Source organism: Tachypleus tridentatus, chromosome 1 (genome assembly GCF_004210375.1).
Source record: "Tachypleus tridentatus isolate NWPU-2018 chromosome 1, ASM421037v1, whole genome shotgun sequence".
Taxonomy (NCBI): domain Eukaryota; kingdom Metazoa; phylum Arthropoda; class Merostomata; order Xiphosura; family Limulidae; genus Tachypleus; species Tachypleus tridentatus.
The window spans coordinates 66,643,897-66,664,114 of record NC_134825.1 but is presented as its reverse complement, the minus strand read 5'-3'; the positions used below and the strand labels follow the sequence as shown (position 1 = coordinate 66,664,114).

Sequence of the window (20,218 nt, the reverse complement as noted above, 5' to 3'; positions counted from 1 at the left end):
TTAGTGTTTTATTGGACAAAGCAGCTAGGCTATCTGTGCCAAACATCTGGTAGAAAGGTAAAAGTAAAGTAAAAGTAGTAAAATTCATAAAAGGAATGAAAGTAAAACAGAACAGCATTTAAAAACATAAGTAGCATAAAACCAATGTTTACATCCAGTCTACAATATTAAGAGAAAAACCACAGTAAGAGAAGTTGTAAAAGACTTTCTGTAGCATAATGGGAATTATCATAACTCACCAGGAAGACTAACAGGTAAGTACAAGAACCACCTTCAGTCACCTGAAGTTGGCCAGTCCTGGATCTGGGTTATGTGTCATTATGGTCATTTACAAAAAGTAAAGTAATAAAAGTTTTAAAAGACATGTAGCAAAATTTTAATAATAACTCGCCAGGATGACTAAATGTTAGTTCAAACGTATAGTTCAAACAGCAGCGTTAGTCACCTGAAGCTGGCCTTTCCAGTCCTGGTGTCAAGTTATTTAATGTTATGGCCATTTTCTAATTTCAAATCGAACTAGAGAGATTGTGATTCATAAAAGGGAACCACATTAAAAAAGGTTTAATCTATAAATTTAAAACACTTAAATGACACTAAAAAGATTAATGACCTTTAAAAAACTAAAAACTTTATCAAGGTGGACAGTGTCACCATCAACAATAACACTGTCTAATGTTACGGACAAACCTTGGGACTGAACAATGTTAAAATGGTGTCATCATTGAGAGTCGTAATGATGGCAAGAAAGTAAAATGTGGATTATTGTGACCTGACTACACACTGGTGCATCAGTTTCAGATAAAAGAAAACGATGAGTTAAAAAACTGGGACCAATGTGTAGTTTAGTTAGAACAACTTCCTCCTCCTGATCCTTATGGAAGCAAGATGGCCAAAGTGCAATGTAGGGTTCTGTTTGGAAAAGCTTGTTTTCGTGTTGCTCACTCCAAGTCGACTACCAGCTGGCATGGAGCAGAGCCTTGAATACAGAACCACAGTCCATGTATGGAATAGGCACAATGGTAATAGTGCCAGAGCAGATAGATTTAGCTGCCGTGTCTGCAAGCTCGTTCCTGTGAATACCAACATGGCCTGGTATCCATAAAAACTGGATTGAAGTAGATGTTAATGAGAAATGGGCCAGTCAGTTTTGAATATCAGTGAGAACAGGGTGTGAACCAACGTGAAGCGATTCCAGGGCCAGCAGAGAAATGAGCAACTCAGTATAAATAGTGCAGTTGGAGTACTGCTTAGTTTCAATATGATCCAGGGCAAGAAAAATGGCATACAGTTCAGCAGTAAACACAGAAGCTGTAGAGGGGATTCTGCACGCAACCACCAAACTGCAACAAACCATGGCAGAGTCCACAGAGTCACCTGATTTGGAACCATCTGTATAAATTGGAATGGAAAGATTGTTTGAAAGATGTTCAATAAAGAGAGAGAGAGAAATTAAAACCATTTGTCGTGGTCCACTTCAGTTACACGATCAAGGGCAGTTTGTAGCTGCCACTGAATATATCTCATGTTCGATGACTAACATGAGATGTGAAAGTCATAGGCATAGAGCCTGTTTGCAACAGAGAGAGGGAGTTGTTCAGTGATGGCATTAGTCTTTATACTAAAAAGTGTGACACTCAAAACACAGCCCTGAGGGACTCCAAGTTCCTGTAGAAAAGTACAGGAAAGTGTCGAACCAACACAAACTTGGAATTTTCTGTCCATTAAAAAATTAATAAAAATGGGAAAATGGCCACGTAACCCAGAGAGGTCTTGTAAAATGCTATACCTTCATGTTATGTCATAAGCCTTCTCAATGTCAAAGAATATTGATACAAGATGTCATTTGAGAAAGGCTTCTCTGATTGACGTTTCAAGTCAATTCAGGTGGTCCATGGTGGAGTGCTGTCGTTGGAACACATACCGGGTGGGCAAGGAAAAGTTGTTTGATTCGAGGAACCAAACAAAATGAGCATTAACCATCCTCTCTCAGGTCTTACAGAGACAGCTTACCAAAGCAATGGGATGGTAGTTTGAAGGAATATTGGGATCTTTCCCAGACTTAGAGAAAGACTTAATGCCTGGTGCCAGGCATTAGAAAAAACATTCTCCTGCCAGATCCGGTTAAAAACAATTAGAAGAATATCAAGAGAAGCAGAAGATAGATGGTGCAGCATGTTACAGTGTACATCATCTGGTCCAACAAATGTACTGCCAGACTGATAAAGGGCCAGTTTCAGTTCTACTAGTGTAAAGGGACAATTATAGTTTTAGAGACAGTCAGCTTGAAAGGAAAAAGGTGATCACTCTGCCCGAGTCTTAATGGCCAAGAAAGTGGAGGAACAAGCAGAAGTGCTAGATACCAGGCAAAACCTTTCACCTAGAGTATCAGCTATGCTCCGGATATCAGTTACTTCTTGGCCATCAGAGAGTAATATCGAGAGGGGGAACAGAATTGTAGTGCCCACTGACCTTTCAAACCCTGTCCCACATGACTTTGGAACTAATGGTAGAAGATATGCCAGTTGTGAAAGTAATTCAAGATTCCTTCTTGCTTTGACATCTTACCCACCTAGCATGTGCATGGGCCTGCTGGAAAGTGATGAAGTTTGAAAGTGTGGGATTATCTACGGAAAAGTATCCCAGGCCCGTTTTTGAGCCTTCTGTGCCATGTGGCAGGCAGGATTCCACCACAGATGAGGATATAGTGGAAAACATGTTGAGGTTTTAGGAATACATTGAGTAGCTGCTTGTATAATACAGTCAGTTACTGCTGTCGCACAGTCGTCTAAGAATGGCTGACAGATGATGGCAGGATCAAGTTCTATGAGAGCAGTGAAAGTGGACCAGTCTGCCTGATCCAGCTTCCACCAGGGCACGTGGGTTGGGTGGCATCGACCACAGCCAGTCTCTCTCAAAAGTATAGGAAAATAATCAGTGCCTCGTGGATTATTGTCAACCTTCCATAACAAATGGGAGAATTATGAAGGGGAACAAACTGAGAGATCAATAGCAGTAAAGGACTGACTTGGTGCATGAAAACAAGTGGAAGAACCAGTATTGAAAAGAAAAAGGTTGTAATCAGAGAGCATATGCTCTACAGAACAATCCCTCCAATCAATAACAGCACATCCCCAGAGGGGATGATGTCCATTAAAGTCCCCCAGAATTAGAAAGAAAAACAAAACAACTGTTCAATGAGAGCATCAAGGTCTGATTGATCATATGTCTCTCCAGGGAACAGGTAGAGAGAACAAACAGTGATGGTGTGACCCAAGGAAACATGGATGGCTGTGGCCTTCAAGGGTGTGTTGAGTGACAAAGACAGGGTGGGCACATGCTGATCAATCAACAGTGCCACCCCTCCATGTACTCATCCATCACACAGTCTGTCATTTCTGTACAGAGAAAACTGGTGAAAGGTGACTGTATCAGCAGATTTCAGAAATGTTTCCTGTAAGGAAAGACATACAGGATGGTAGAAAGCAATCAGTGTTTTGATGTCATCCAGATTAGAATGTAAACCTCGACAGTTCCATTGTATCAAGGTGGTCATTTTTAATGATGTGTAGGCGAATTGGCTGGAGAACCCTTCTGTTTATGACCATGTCTTTTTTCCTTACTGTCCTTATCCAGGGGAAGTCTATTGACCTCCATGGATCCTGCCCTGGGTTGATTGGGCAGGTCTTTGTTGTTGGAAGGGAAGGGACTGAGGATGCAAACAAATGATTGCATTTGTTTTGCATCGTAGGCTGGAGAAAAAGATGTATCAGAAGAAATGGCTGTATTTTAAACCGAAGGATGTGGATCTCGAGATTTGTTGGACTGTATGGAAGGATCAGAGATGGGTGTAGAAGTTGATTCATCAACTTTTTCAACCATGGAGGTCAAAAGGCTTTTCATTTGTTTTGAGAACGATTCTCTTGGAGGCATAGAGAGTTATGGAATAAAGTGCAGCAGCATATGTCCGAGATTAAGTGGTGGACAGCCTCAGGATAAGTAATGTTATGAGTTGTTTTCAAATGCTGCACCTTGTTTTCCTCCAACCATTTAGGGCAAGAGTTAAAGTAGGAAGGGTGAGAACCATTTCAGTTGACTCAATGTTGGTCCGTTTCACACTCATATGCATCGTGGTCCGTGCCACCACAACAAACACGTCAGGAAACCACAACATGACTTCTTTGAGTGACCAAACCTTTGACACTGGAACCATTGGAAAGGGTTTGGAATGTACAGCCATACCCTGCAATTTAGATAACTTGCCTTGATGGTGGCAGGTGCACATGGTGACGTACATGTCAAAATGAGGATGTTTGTTGGCAGTGTAATTCCATCTTTGCAACAGACAGTTGGCAATACCCTCTGGAAACAATCAGATGTGAGGTAAGTAGTGGGAGATGAACATGTACAAAGTTCCTCAGATAAGCTACAGTACAATGTCCTTCAATGGCTGATAAAAATGAGAAGCAAGAGGGTAGAGAAAGTGAAGTAGTTGATTGAAAGAAACATGAAAGACATCATGTCAGGAAGGAGACAAATCAAACTCAATTGGTTAGGGGAACCAGGGAAATATAGGTAACAGGAAGAGAAATGTTGCAAAGGGAGAAGCAGAGGGAAGAAGGGACCCCCACAAATAAACTGTGCAAGCAATATAACAATGGAAATCAGGAGAAGGGCAAAATGAGAAATTAAGGATGAGCAGGTAAAAGAAAAGAAAACTTGAAAATCACAAGCTACAGAAGTTTTAGGAAAGAAAGACCAATCTAGATAAATGATAAGGGAAAAGGAGCAGTACAAAGACCTGGGTACATCCAGGCGAAATTAACTGAACAGTGATGACCACAGGTAGGGAAGAGGAAAAAATATGCCATCAACTAGAGAGGTGAAATAGAGAACCAACTTATGAGAGTATGAGAGGTGACAGAGACAGCCACCACCTCAAAAGCTATAGAATAATGCCACTAGGAAGTAAAGGAACAAGTAGAGCAGTCCAAACAATCAGCTCCATAGAATTGAACCTGAGAGGAGAAGGTAGTGCCTGACCAAGGTGGATGTTGAAGAAATCACCCACATGTACAAAGAAACTGGGTAGGATAAAGGAAGGACCTCTCCAAACTGATCAACGACCTTACTCACACAGCTTCGAAAAGAAGCTGATGACTCCTGTTTGAAAATGGAAAGAAGCCAATTGTCCATTACACAATGAAGCACAGTCCCCAGGATATGAATAGGCAAAGCAAGGGGCAAACCACTCAACAAACACATACAGTAAGGAAGCAAGACCAAACGAAAGTGCCCTAAAAGATATACCATTCCATGATGGGCAAAATGGCAACAGTAAAACCTGCATGGAGCAAGTACAACACCTGTTGGGGTAGGAGAACAAAAACTGGCTCAGATTGACACTGGTGTGACCAGGAATCTCAAAGAGAAGGAAAGAAAACCCAAGTACTGCCACAAAAATGACAAACAGCAGTAGCAGACAGGGTTGGAAAGGGTAAGTCCATGAAATGAGACTTGAAGCCACACCTAGCTCCAAGGGAAAACAATGGGTCTCTTGCAAGGAAAGGCAGAGCTTTGTTGGACAGAAGCCACCCATGACAACAAGGATATGATAACCGTGTCAAGCTCAAAATGTCATAAAAATAGATGACACAGTGATTTACATGAAAGATGTGTTGGAACTTTGGATTCCAACAGATGGAGGGTTGAAGGCTTGTAGCATGTATTTAAAAAGAGTTTAGAAAAAGAGGGCAGCACAAAACAAGAAAAGCTAAGCTTGTGAGAAGAGGGAGAATACTGAATTGGAAGTAGTAGCAGTAAAAGTAAATTGATGATTAATGTTTGTATTAATTATAGTTTGTTTCTTTTTTATTTATTCATTTATAGACAAGATAAATGATTTCATTCCACAATCAACCTCATACTAACATTTATGGATATTTACTTTACTAACACACAATTGTACTGGAACAGTTACTTTGGTCAATGAATATTTCACCCCTATGAACTTCTTCATAACCAAAAGAGATTGTTCAATTATTGCAAAGCTGCTCAAGGGTTATTTCTACAAACTTTCCCTAATTTTGAAGTGATACTCCAGAGAGAAAGCAGGTAGTCAACACCACACATTTAGGGACATTCTTTCCCAATGAATAGTTGAATTGACGTAAAATTACACCACCCTCATAACTACTGCTAACATTTCTTAATTTTTAAGTGAAAGTAGAGAGAAAAAGCAGGTAGTCAACACCACCCATTGCCAAACTTAGGAATACTTTTTACCAATGAATAGTTGAACTGTCAGTAAAATTATAACAAACTCATGACTGAAAGGGAAGCTTTTTTTGGTGACAGATTCAGATCCTGAGAAAACCTAAAAAACAGAAGGTGCATTAACACTCCTACAAAAAGACGTTTCTAGTCCTGATTTCTCCAAGCCCGTTCCCCTGGCTGTGGTTTCACTAGATAGTAGATAGGGACAGTGGGAATCTCGTTAATTCATTCATTAATGGATTTAAATGGCAATTTCATTTAAATACAAAATTATTAGCCTAATATTAATAACCTTTCAAGTTGCTCTGGGGCCTATCAGGCCCCACTTTTCGTAGGAGTGTTAAATCATTCTTATCATTTTCTGTACTTCAGTATTCTTGCATTCTTCCTATTAATTCTCTAATAATCAGAAATTGACCCTTTTCTATATACCCTTTCACTCTTTTGCTACAAGTCCCAATAAGGTTTAAAGAAAATGTTGAATACACTATTCTTTTCTTTTGCAGCAACTTTAATTTTTTTTTTGCTTTTACTTACCTTGTTATTCAACAACAATCATTAATGCAACCCACTACTTTAAGTAAAATGGTTTACTTAATGAATGCAAATTAAATATAGTCACATGATGACTGATATAACATGAATATTTCACAAAGTCTGGGTGAAGACCTTTTCAGATTTGAAACTAAACAAATTGTGCACTAGTTAATATATAATTTACATATACAACATGCAAATTATCAAAGGGGAGTACAGAGAAATTTCTACACGATACAGCTTATGTTTCCTTCAGTTTACATGCGACTTTCAAATAGGGATTTAAAGGGTAAATAATCACAAAATATTGAGGATGAAACTCAGTTCTTTTTTAAAATTTATTTAATGATTTAAATTGACTTATGGTCCTACATTCTGTAGAAATATGTTGTGAAAACATTTATAAGAAATCTTATAACAAGAATGTTATTGTACTCACAACTCAAAATCCTCATAAACCCAGCCAGACATACAATTTCCACTCCTGCTGACTGTAATGTCTCATGAATAGCCATGTCAAAATCCACTCTCAACTTGTAGTTCTTATTATTGATAATCTAGACAGTGAATAAATAAATATATCAAACATAACATTTTACATTTCTCAGTAAATTTGCTGAAAATTTTCTAAACAAATAATCTATTTAGTAACCAATGAACCTTCGTATCCTTTCATAAAACATTTCTCACAAAACAGAATGGAAGACTGCCATTTTAAAACGCAATCTCAGGTGACATATGAGATCACTTTTCATGATTTTCTGGTACACTACTCCATATACTTATTGATACAAGTATGCATATTTAATGTTTTTCAAAAAGAATAAACACAAGATCCATGAAAATTCACAAGAAATAACTACATAAACACATTAAACATATTTTTGAGTAACTCCATACAGCCAATAACAGGAACCTATTAACCTCTGTTTGATCCCATAATATAAACAATTTAAAAAACTTAATGCAGATACTGATTCTGAACTATCCCCTTGCTACTTTTAATAAAAGTCCATGAAACCAGTCCTGAGAGCTTTCAGAATCCTTTTATACCATATATAGGAGCTCTCTTTTAATATTTGTTTCAAAATCCAACTTCATTTATGATTTTAGATTGCTCATTACATACAAATGCCAATTTTCAATTAAATTAGTTCAATCAAACATGAGTCCAAAAAATCTTATTTGTCAATTTCTGGAGGTTATTTCAAAATATGTTTGGTTATTTTGTGAGGATCAAGTAATTTTTCAAAAACTGTGCACAAAATTTAAAACTTAAGTAAATACAACACCATACATAGGTACAACATAAGTTAAAGCATTTTTAGCATGTTTCTAATCACCAAGTTCTGGGCAGAGGTAGCAACTCTCAAACCTAAGTGATGTTAGACAGGTGTTGCCACCTTTAAAAAACAATGTTTTTCTATGCTCAGAATTGATGGAAATTAAAACATCTTTAAAACAGTTGTAGATACACAATTTCTCCATGATATAAACTTCTCCCATTTATGAAAATTACACTGCAACTGGTCACAAATATTTCAGACCTTAATGGTTTATAATCTCTGAACAAACTAATAAAAAGATTTCTTCATATGATTAAAGAGCAGATTTGAAAAATTTTCTCCACAGCTTATATGTACAATAAACATCATTTATCACTGATAAAGCTCAAAAGTGCACCACTAAACTAAATACTTAGAAAAATTCTGTACAATTAAAAAGCACTATCCTATTGAATAATGTCTGTTCATGAGAGTTTTGATGATTGTTCTTACCTGTATTATATAATTTGTCAAGTAGTTATATCAAAATGTGTGAAAATAAAGTAAAAATCTGAACATTAACTAAGGGATACTTTTGTTTTTGTTCTTTAAATTAAAAAGGAACTTACTTTAGTAGGAATGTTTGCTTTCTCAGCACGTTTCAAACCTTGAACTCCTTCCTTATTTGACAGAACCAAAACAATCTCTACACATGTGACAGGATTTTTGGAATGGTCAATCAAAGCTTGTAAGTTGGTTCCTAATAAAATGACATAAAATATATTAAAGAATACATAGAAAATGATGCAAGATAAATCTTTGAATTTAAATTCTACTGCTTTTACAAAATAGACAATAATGTTAAGAACTGTGACACCTCTGACATGAAATGAAAATAGATGAATAAAATACCATAAAAGAAACTAAGCTGTGCATGACTAGGTAAAACTGAAAACTGACCAGTATTACATTACAAAAAATTTGTGAATATTTTATTATGCTATAAAAGCATGGTGCTACTCTTGTAGTATCACAAGATGTTAAATAAAAATGTACATTAACCTAGCTAAAATTGCAGTTCACGGTTGTTCATGACTATATTTGTTACCTAATGCGAGTTTATATGCCAAATTATTTGTTAAATGTGACAAAATGGAACTGATAAAAAGATTCTGAAAAAACAAGTTTTTTTCAAATATAATCCTGCTATTTTGTTTCATACAAGCTAGAGTTAATTACCTGAACCTGAAATCAGCACTCCTACTTTTTTTCTTCTCTGTGCAACAACACATGGTGTTAATGTCTCCTTGATATTATTCACTTGTACAAGTGAATCACCTACAAGAAATATAATAATTAAGCATATTTCTTTGGGTTTCATTTGTTCAAAAAGGAAAAAAAACAATTTTGTTTCAGAATTTCCAAGAGAGGCTACACAATAGGCTACCTATGCAAAGTTGCTCCTACAATTGAACTGACTGATCAGAAAGGCATGTAGTCAGCAGCAACTAACTGGGCTAGTGTTATTTGACAGAACAGTGATATCTGACCAGCATTCTTTCAATGCACCATTGACCCAAAAGTGTTCAATACCAATGTTTAGTAATTATAGAATAAAACTATTTAATTTTAAACATGAATACCAAAATTAAAAAACAAACAATGTGAATTCTGTATATAACAAAAAAACAGATACTAAGATACACATAATTAAATTTAAAACACATAGTTACACAAGAGCTAGTATATCAGATTACTGGACATAAGTTAAATTATAAAAACACAGCAAACAAACATTACTGTCCTAGATGAAATTACTCTCTAAAGAAATCCTATTATGAATTTCCCAAAAGACAAAATACTAAAATAAAAACGAGAACTTACCTTCACTAACTTTTCTAACATTTCCCACTATTAAACCCTTTTCATTTCTAGCTTTTAGTAAATCTAAAACTGTTTGTGTATGGTCATTTGAAACAATCAGCACCATACCCAACCCACAGTTGAAGGTTCGAAGCATTTCAATCTCTGAAACTTTCCCTGAAAATGTAAAACAGAAAAGGTTTAGCTGAACTTAAGATTAACAAAATACATCCAATTATTAGATATATTAGTACAGGTACAACAACATGTACAAAATCTTCAACTCTTAGTATTAATAAAAATCAGAAAAAAAAAAGTAAACAGCTTTATATTAAAGGAAACTACTTACTACTATGACAACTAATCCTCAATAATAACAGGTTATGCTACAAGTATCAAACTCCCTCCCTCAGAACTTCTCAAGGACCATAAAATGTTATTTTACATATCATATGATTTACATTTGAAACTTTAAATCAAATAAAACAGATCATTACAAAGAAGATATTGAAAATATTTACCCAGAAATACTTAACTGCAAATACATGTACATTCTAAAACCAAGCTGATGTATTTGGCCATAAATAATGTAATTATAGAAAACTATTACTGTATTAAACTGACTTTTTTTTTTCCTAATTGAGAAGTATTAGATAAGAAAAAACTGAAAAACATACAATTATTCTTTGCAGTCATATTTAAGATACTCTATTAAGATATGTAATTAAGTACAACATTTGAAAATTTGTGTTGCATAAATATGAAGTAACATTAAATACAACCAAAGTGAACCGCTCAACTACGATGCTAACTTTTCAGTTATTTCATTTGTTTCTCAACAACACAATAACAGTTCCTCCTTCACAAAAACCAAACAAGAGGTTTTTCCTTCTTTAACCAATTATTAGATTGTAACAAAAATTAGGTTTATGTGTAAAATATTTATAAAATTATGTAAATATCTTGATTTTTCATCTTTGTTTTTGCATAATTTGTATATGTTGTGTTATATAATTTATCACTTACCAGTTTTTGCTATCCACTGAAAAACAGATTGTGCTTTCCATGCACTAGCATCCAGAACTACTCCATGACCAGGTGGCAGCACCCGAGGAATATTTTCAATCAAACCACCCCCAGTTATGTGAGCTGCTGCTTTGATTAAGCCTTGTCTCATGACAGGAAGAAGTGGTCCAACATAAATCTTTGTTGGAGTCAACAATGCCTCACCTACAAAATAAAATTCAAAGCAAAATTGTAAATAAATATATTAAAAAAAAGTCTTGTGAACCAATAAAAACTCTTAGACATAATGGTATTAAATTTCTTTTATTGGTACTATTTGGTACCTTTTCAAACCACTAGAATAGCACATTATAAAAATTTAATAAAACTAATATTTTAAAATACAATTTATACCTAAAGAACAACTGGCTTCAAATGGGGCTGCTTCTGTATATGAAAGATTTTCTTTATCCACAAGCTTCCGAATCAAACTGTATCCATTGCTATGGATACCAGAGGAAGTTAAACCGATAAGTACATCCCCTTCTTTCACATCATTAATCTTGGGAAGAAGTTGTTCTCTTTCAACAATTCCAACAGTAAAACCAGCAATATCATAGTCACCAGATACATACATGCCAGGCATTTCTGCAGTTTCTCCTCCTACAATGATAGATGCAATTCGATAAATAAAATCAAAAGAATTGTGCAGTATTAAAATGAGAAAAAAAACAACTTATATTTAAATATATAAATTTTTAAAAAGGGTAATATTAAAAGCATGTAACCAACTTGTAAAATTATTATATATACCAAACAAAAATGCACGAGAGAAGATACGTCTTGCACAAGTGCAAACATGCATCATTTCAAATGAAACTTCTAATTTGTTAATTATGTTTTCAAACTTGTTAGAAAGATTAAATCTAACAGTGTAAAGGACTTCTCCATCTAACAAAGCACTTGAAGTAGATTACACCTTACTAGATATTAAATATAGACAGATTATGGATACAATTGTTGCTCATAATTTATTTAACTGCTATTGTTCAATCCAACTATCATTTATTTCTTCTCTATAATGAGTACAAATAATTATGTACACACACAAAAAGAAAAATACAGTTGTTCATTGCTATTGTAATCTACAGAAAAAAATTATTTCCATACTGATAACAATTTTGCAACTACCATCTTAACACCTGATTCATAAGAATTACATTAAGAATTTGTTTAAAACCAAAATTGTTCACTTTTAAATGCAAAATTTCTTAAACATTTAATTTTGTGATTTCTCTAGGTATTTACTGAATAAGATGTGTCACAAAACCTTTACTGAGATTGTATATCTATTTCATAATTAAAAACATTTAGATAATCACAGTCTGTTCAAAACATTAAAAGCCATAAAGAAAAAGCTACAAATAATAGAGTAGGACATATTATACATACCAAGAAGGGTACAGTTAGCAAGCTTGCAACCCTCTGTAATACTGGCTATGACTGCTTCTGCATCTTCTGGTATCAGAACTCCACAGGAAAAATAATCAAGGAAAAATAATGGTTCTGCTCCTTGGGTAATAATGTCATTAACACACATTGCAACAAGGTCAATTCCAATTGTTTTATGGATTTTCATTAATTGGGCAATCTGAAAGATATAATTAAGCAATTATCATAACTTCATATTAGTATTCAAACATCTAAATTCCTGCAGTAAGTTCCAAAAACATAATTCAGTATTTTTTTCTGTACATCTGTACTACACAAAAAGAGAACAGATGAATCTTTTCTAACAAGTTAAAAATCCCTAATTTGATTTTTTGTTTAATTTTGTGCAAACCTACACACAGGCTATTTACATTAAAGAACTAGAAGGAATACATCTAGTCAGCAACATCTACTGTTAACTCTTTGATTACTTTTGTCTGACCAATGAGTGGGATTTGACTAACTTTTTATTTAGATATACATTGAAAGAAATGCTGTTGTTTTTTCTGATGATAATATGAAGCGAACCACAGAACCATAGATGCACAATCTGGCACATTAAAGGCTCAGATATAGTATAATTAGAAACTTATTTTTGGTAGAAATATGGAGTTTTCTGAAACGAGAAAGCACGCATGCATCTTTCACAATTAATATAGTGCTTGGTTGAAAAGTTTATCTGACATTTAAATTTCATTTCTGCCAAAGAGAAACTTTGCTACAAAAATAAAACTAATGGGTAAAAATGTTTGCAATTTCACAAAAATATTCCTGAAAGTATTTGGTTTCAAAAGAAAATATTTAATTTTTTTCCTATTTCTAATAAAAGTTTATTTAATTTAATCATTTGCACTTACTCTCTCTTAACAGTTCACTAGCAAGGTGATTTTTTTATATGAAATATAAAAATATCTTTAACTTTACAGTTTTCATTTGCATAATTTCTAGTACCTTATAGGTGAATATGAAGTTTTTTAATTAAAGTAAAGTTTATATTTATTTTCCATTTATTCTATTATATCACTAGCTATCTATTGTCATCAACCCACAATGCAATGAAATGCTTGATAATAACAAACAGAAATATGTACACATTCAATTCTCTGTACAAATACACTAAAACAGTTGTACTTTTCTTATATGCACAATTCCACTTCTTTATCTTTTCATCTGTAGTTTATTTCTAATTTTCCTTTAAAATTCTTTGTCTATTATCATTTATGCCAATTATTTCAACTGATTTTACTGGAACTTTATAGTTATTTTGACTAGCTCTCCTCTCTCCTCAGAGATGACTTGCTAAAACAAGATAGCTTTTATAAATGCCATCTTGTTTATAACTTTTCACAATTGTGGTGACAAAGTGAACATAGAAAAATAATTAAACCATTCAAATACTATTCTTAACACAGTTATCTAAAACAAACATAAGACCTACAGGAATGGGCAAAAAAATTGCCCTGAAAATGTTAATTTGTTGTATCTTGTATTAGATAATAGAAAAATATGTAAATTGTAAAATGCACTTGACAAAAGCTATTCAAATACAATCTCAAATCCAAAAAACTAGAAACTTATTTGATCATTTTGTAGGATAATCAGAATACATCTAAAAAACTACAGCAGATGCACAATTTTTATGAGAATATGTAACTATAAATCATGAATAGTTCTGCTATTTATAAAAGCCAATCATAAAATTAGGATTTGAAATCATATTTGAATAGGTCTCACTGAGTGTTTTAAAAACATAGTTTTACAGTTTGTAGATCCCAAGGCAAAGTAGAGAATACGAGCATGGCATCAGTAAGAGCTGAAAAATGTATCCATTTTCCAGATAAAGCACATTATAGACTTTGGATATCACATGTCAAATAGGTCAAACACATGTACTTAGTATCTACATACTCATGTATATTATCAAGCTTATGTGGCTAAGAGTAAACTGCTGTTAGAGATTTTTCATAGTGTGTGGATGATATGACAAAAACTGCAGTTCAAGTATTTTTTAAATTACCCTTTAAAAGATTAAAATAATAATTCAAACATGGATAACATAAATTCAAAAATTATAATACATTATAATGTTAATTTCCTTAAAATATATTGATAGTAAGGTGATTTAACTAAATTTTGAATGAAACACAATACACACACACAAAGGAATTTAAAAATGGTACCAAGGTTAAGTTGAATATAAACTAGGAAAAAGTGTTTATATATAAACCTTGAACCTTAGATAATAGCAAGTTCTTATATGCAACTTAACAATATACAAAAATATTAGTTATACCTTCAGCTTTGTGCCAACTCCATCTGTCCCAGAAATCAGAAGGGGATCTTTATAGCCAGTAGTCTTTAAATCAAACACTCCTCCAAATCCTCCAATATTTCCAATCACACCTTGTTGTCTTGTTTCTCTTGCAAGATATTTTATTTTCTCCACAAGAGTATTTGATAAAGAAATATTAACACCTGAACATTTATATGTCAGTTCTTTTCTTTTTAATCTAGAGGAGGGAAAAAATTGATAAATATTTTTAACTCAAAGTTCAAATATTCCTCATCATTAATAACTTAACGAAATTGAACTCCTGATTTTAGCATTGCAAATCTGTAGACTTATTACTGTACTAATGGTGGGCTGTCCAACACAGAAAATCAAACACCATGTCTTAGTATTACAAGTCTTTGAATACACTGCTGCCTACTGGACAATATATTTAGACAAATCAATTAGAAATTTCACCCTGCTTACAAACAGTTTTAAGAATAATACTCTCAAAACAAATGGTTGCACAAGTAAGTTGCAAGTGACTGAAAATCCTGTCAAATTATATCATCTAAAGACAAAAATTATTTGTCATGGCAAGCAGTGTCACACTGTAAAAAGGATAGAGAAAATAAAAAAAAGGAAATAAAAGGGTCTAAATTGCTAAGCTTGAAAGTTAAAAGTTTCTTACATAAAGTCTAGAAAACATACTGCTTTCTGTATTCTCTATTTAGTATCATATTTTATTTAATAAAAGAAAATTGCTTTTGCTTTTAAATTACAATAAATAAATTCAAATTAGAATAACCAAACAACATTAAAACAAAAAACTGAAAATATACTCTTGAACTGCTGCTTGGCCAATATCTTTTCTGAAAAAGGCACCTTCAAATTGTATAGACTTCATTGTATTCACAGCTAGAGTTATAGCACTAAGTAATTCTTCAGCTAAAGCCACTACAGTCAAGACTCTTCCACCAGATGTCACTACATCATTTTCAGTAAGAGAAGTGCCCGCATGGAAGAGGAGAATATTGTCAATCCTGGAAACTGCCTCTAACCCTAAAGAGAGAGAGTAAAATGAAAAGGAAAGTTTTAAAATTATCTTTCATTGCAGACTATGTTAACTTCAAAATCTGTTTATCTATCACTTACAATGTTTTGTAGCTTGCTTACATTACTTCATAACATTGGCTACCCACCATTAAATATTGGTTGATTTAACCTAATCTTTTCTGAAATGGGTATCAGACTACAAACAAAGGAATGAGTAATGCTGTGAGAGGAAGGGGTATTTAAAGATGAATTCAAGTTAAAATTATTTAGCAACAATCATTGTACAACATCTACAGTAAAGTATGTAGGCAGACCAATGTGAGTGTGGAGTGCATCTCAGCCAATAATTTGAGATCTACACAGAACTTATTGCATCCTGACAGCAGACAAGTGCAAGTTAATTCTTTTCTGTTATGTCACTCCTTGAGGAACAGGACATGTTTGACAAGAATCCATCTTCCAGGATATGTAATGAAATGCTACCTGAAAGAAAAACAATTGGGTTGCACAAAGCCATAATACCTATTATTGAAACTGTATAAGTTGAAATGGAAAGGTGCAAAAAGATAAATATTGTTCTCAAAATAATTCAAGAAAGTCTACTGTAGCCTAACAAGCACTGAACTTAATATCAATACAGAATATTAACAAATTCCTAACATTCTGTTCTGGATATTATCAAGGATATTAATGAAACTAACAGCAAAGAAAATGTATTCAACAATATTAGTACCAGTTTTGTAACCTAATTATATTTCATACTTCAGTATACTACAGACAAGTATCAACTGTTTTTACTCTCACACTTTAATTTACACACCTGTAATAACTTTTCCTTTAGATGAGCTTCCTGGATAACCTTGACTGGCCAGAACTATACCCACACTGAACAAGTTTGTTTTCCATTGTGGTAAAGCTTCTGGAAGGCAACCATTAACGCACGCTAGTAGAGTTGGGTATATATCCGATTCCATCAGAGGTAATATAGACTTGGAGAAGCAAAAAAATGTCATATGACATTACTTCACATTTGTGGTAAATTATAATTCTATACTAAGATAATATGTACTTATTTTCCATCAAAAGGGTTTCCTACAATGTTCTTAAACAATGAAAAATTCTACAATTTATCATAAAGCTGTCAGAAAAAATGTGTTTAAGCATAAACAAATTTGAAATCTACAAATAACACAAGGTGTTAAAACATCAACCCACTAATTAGGATGAAAAGAAATTACCAACTTGTAATTATATAGACTGTTGAGTCCAAAATATAAGACATACCAAGTGCACGCACACACACACACACACACTATTGGCTTTTATTCAAGCTTTCTACTTAATATCTGAACTACACATTTGGCCATTTTTATTTATCTAACGATGCCTACTTTTGATTGCTATATGGAATAACATACATAAATAATATCAAAATAAACATTTCTACTTCTTAAAGTATAATGAAAAACTTTTTTTTACTTCACATATTTTACTAAATTTCCCTACTGGAGGTGTTTTTTTATTGTAATGTACAGTTAAAAAACATTCAGTATTTTTAGGACAGTTTTAGGCAGCATACTTTAGAATTTATTTTTCGGTCAATTGTACTGACTTGTCCACTAAAGAGATCAATGATATCAGTCTGCATACTACAAACAAAATAGAGAGAAAGTGAAATAATAATTACGTATTTTAACAAGGAGTTGTTATAAAAGGAAAGATGATCTTATTACTTGTGTTTCAGGATCTCCAAACCGACAGTTAAATTCCAACACTTTTGGTCCTTCAGTTGTTAACATTAGCCCAGCAAATAAAACACCTGAAAAAGAAAGTACATCCTCTTCTGTTTACAAACCACATAGGTTATTATATACTTGTAGTATGTTGTCACGCTTATAAAATGTAAAATAAAATTAGTTATGTGCTGAATTTTAAAAATGATTAGTAATGTAATGAATTTCAACTAATAAGAAATTTCTGGCTGAAATACTTGTTTACTAAGATTTTTAACTGAAATTACTGTTTATTTTTGAATTCTTTAAAACCATAGTTAATTTTTTTAGAAGAACATTCAATAATCTTTGCAGGAATTCACTTAAGACAAAACTGATTTGTTAAAACAGTGTTAATGCATATATGAATATTAAAGAATACATTACACTCTTTTGCAATCTGTTTACTTTAAATATATCTCAGAATGGCTGGTATGGATATTATCACTTTCACTAATAAAGTACAGAACAATGTTTTAACCTTCCAAGGTCATCTTTGGGTTAACAAAAGATGTTAACCTGAAGATGACCTAGAAAGGTTAAAACACTGTTCTCTGCTTTATTAGTAAACATGTTAATACCCATACCAGCTGTCCTGAGATACATAAATTTATTGTTAGTGTAGCTGTTTAAACTAATATTGGTTGTTTTTATTCTAGAATGTTTCAGTAATTTGTATTGTTGTTTAATCAAAAGAAAGTTTTAACATGATGTGCTGGACATAGCCTTAATAATTACAACATTCTCAAAAAGAATATATGATAAACAATTTAGGTCATATATAAAAACTGAATGAAGACAGATTTTATTACAAAATTTATTAGTTAGTTGAGGAGTAGTCTGTGAATGATTTTGTCAGTTGTCTAGCTTAATTCAATAAATACACACCTACAAAAGGTACTCCATCTTCTCTCATTGCATCCACAGTTTTCTTGATAATGTCACTTTCAATTTGTTTCATTATGGTTTGGTTGACCTTAAGTAAATAATCATATGCAATTCTCTCACTGAAGTACTCTTAATAAAAACCACTTTGATAATCTCAAAATGTAATTATCTTGTTTTACTGGACTTTACTAGTTCACAGAAAATATAGGTATAGACAAGTCGTAAGTTCTAATTTTTTGCAGAACGAATAGAAAATCTATAAGGGATTTCACAGAATGGAATAGTAAGATAATATTATTCTTTAGAAAAAACTTATCTATAAGGGATTTCACAGAATGGAATAGTAAGATAATATTATTCTTTAGAAATAAAACTTATCTTCTTAGTCCAACAAATTACATATTTCTAATAACTATGAGAGAACACCAATAAAAGCTCAAGAGATGTGCTTCTATTCAGTGATCATAATATTCCTTTAGTGTTAAGACTTTACTGTACTACAGCTTTCCTCCTTTTTCACTTTTAAACAATAACTAAAGATATTTGTTCAAGATTTTAGCATTATAAATGCTTTAATAAAACAATTTTTATGGAAGGATGTAATACTGATTTTTTATAGATTAATAATACTGAGGAAATGAATCTGCATTTCATTCTTGTTTTATTATATCAATGGGTTAAATCATGTTTTTGTTATAGTAATCATTTGTTTGTTGGTAAACACAAAGTTACAAATTGGGCTACATGTTCTCTGCCAACCACAAGTATTGAAACTCAGTTTTTTTGTGTTTTTTTTGCATCATAAGTCTGCAGGGTATTCTTATTATCAGAGTTCTAAGCAATTATTCCAAGATTTTATTAAATATAGGAAAACACTGAGACTATACTTTTTTTGTCTTGACTAACTTTTTTAAATTAACCTAATTAAAACATAACAATACAACTTACAAAAACACATGGACAATATGCTCCCATTCCTCCAGTGTTTGGTCCTTTGTCATTTTCAAAGGCTCGTTTGTGATCTTGAGCAGGTTTCATAAGGGAAACATTTATTCCATCTGAGAAAGCTAAAACCTAGTGGCAAAACACAAAACCAAACACAGTAACTTTATAAAATCACCAAGTGTATCCTACAACTGTTATTAAAGATACTAGTTTTTACAGCATACAAGTAAATTATTTTATAATATATATAATAGATACTCTTACAGTTTAAGAAAAATATAAATTGGAAGGAAGTTCATCTTTACAATAATCTCATTTGTCCAAATTTAAATTTCACAGAAACGTATCATTAACCCTTAAACAGCGGGAATGTTGTAGATAGCATCATCAATTGATGATGGCTGCCTTTTAAGGGTTAAAAACAAAAAAGACCAAAAAGAGCTACTGTTGTAACACTGTAACATTAAAAATAATTAAAATATGTCATTGATGTCAAGGTGATTTTGCATGTCCAGAAGAGATTTGAATCTTGTTTTTTGTGATTAACAGAAAGGGAAGGTTAGTATTAAAGTAACGTCATACCAATTCATATCAGTTTATTTTTATCTATTATTACTGCAGAAGACATAGTGCATAGTGAAATGCTTCTAATAAATACTATTTCAAATACAGTGGAACCCCTCTAAAGCAGCCACCTTCAGGACTGAGACAAACTGGCCTGCTTAGAGAGGTTCCACTGTACATAATTAGGGATTATGTAAACAAAAAAAAGGACATTCATTGAATGACTGCTTTCAAGGGGTGACCGAATCTGAGAGGTAACCACTCAGAGGGGTTCCACTGTTATCTAA

At 32.9% G+C, this 20,218-nt stretch overlaps 1 protein-coding gene across 6 annotated transcripts in view; it reads right to left on the bottom strand.

Annotated features, from left to right (window-relative positions):
• Positions 1–20,218, bottom strand: part of Gart (trifunctional purine biosynthetic protein adenosine-3 Gart) — a 52,748-nt gene that overhangs the window by 6,208 nt on the left and 26,322 nt on the right. For all 6 annotated transcript variants that reach the window (XM_076502125.1, XM_076502155.1, XM_076502144.1 and 3 more), the window contains 13 exons: positions 19,371–19,496; positions 18,423–18,510; positions 17,496–17,581; positions 16,583–16,751; positions 15,549–15,768; positions 14,728–14,944; positions 12,396–12,594; positions 11,358–11,606; positions 10,965–11,168; positions 9,960–10,115; positions 9,315–9,413; positions 8,705–8,835; positions 7,250–7,367 (listed from right to left, as the gene is read on the bottom strand). In XM_076502125.1, coding sequence (XP_076358240.1) covers positions 7,250–7,367; positions 8,705–8,835; positions 9,315–9,413; positions 9,960–10,115; positions 10,965–11,168; positions 11,358–11,606; positions 12,396–12,594; positions 14,728–14,944; positions 15,549–15,768; positions 16,583–16,751; positions 17,496–17,581; positions 18,423–18,510; positions 19,371–19,496 — 2,062 coding nt within the window. The remainder of the gene's footprint in view (positions 1–7,249; positions 7,368–8,704; positions 8,836–9,314; positions 9,414–9,959; positions 10,116–10,964; positions 11,169–11,357; positions 11,607–12,395; positions 12,595–14,727; positions 14,945–15,548; positions 15,769–16,582; positions 16,752–17,495; positions 17,582–18,422; positions 18,511–19,370; positions 19,497–20,218) is intronic.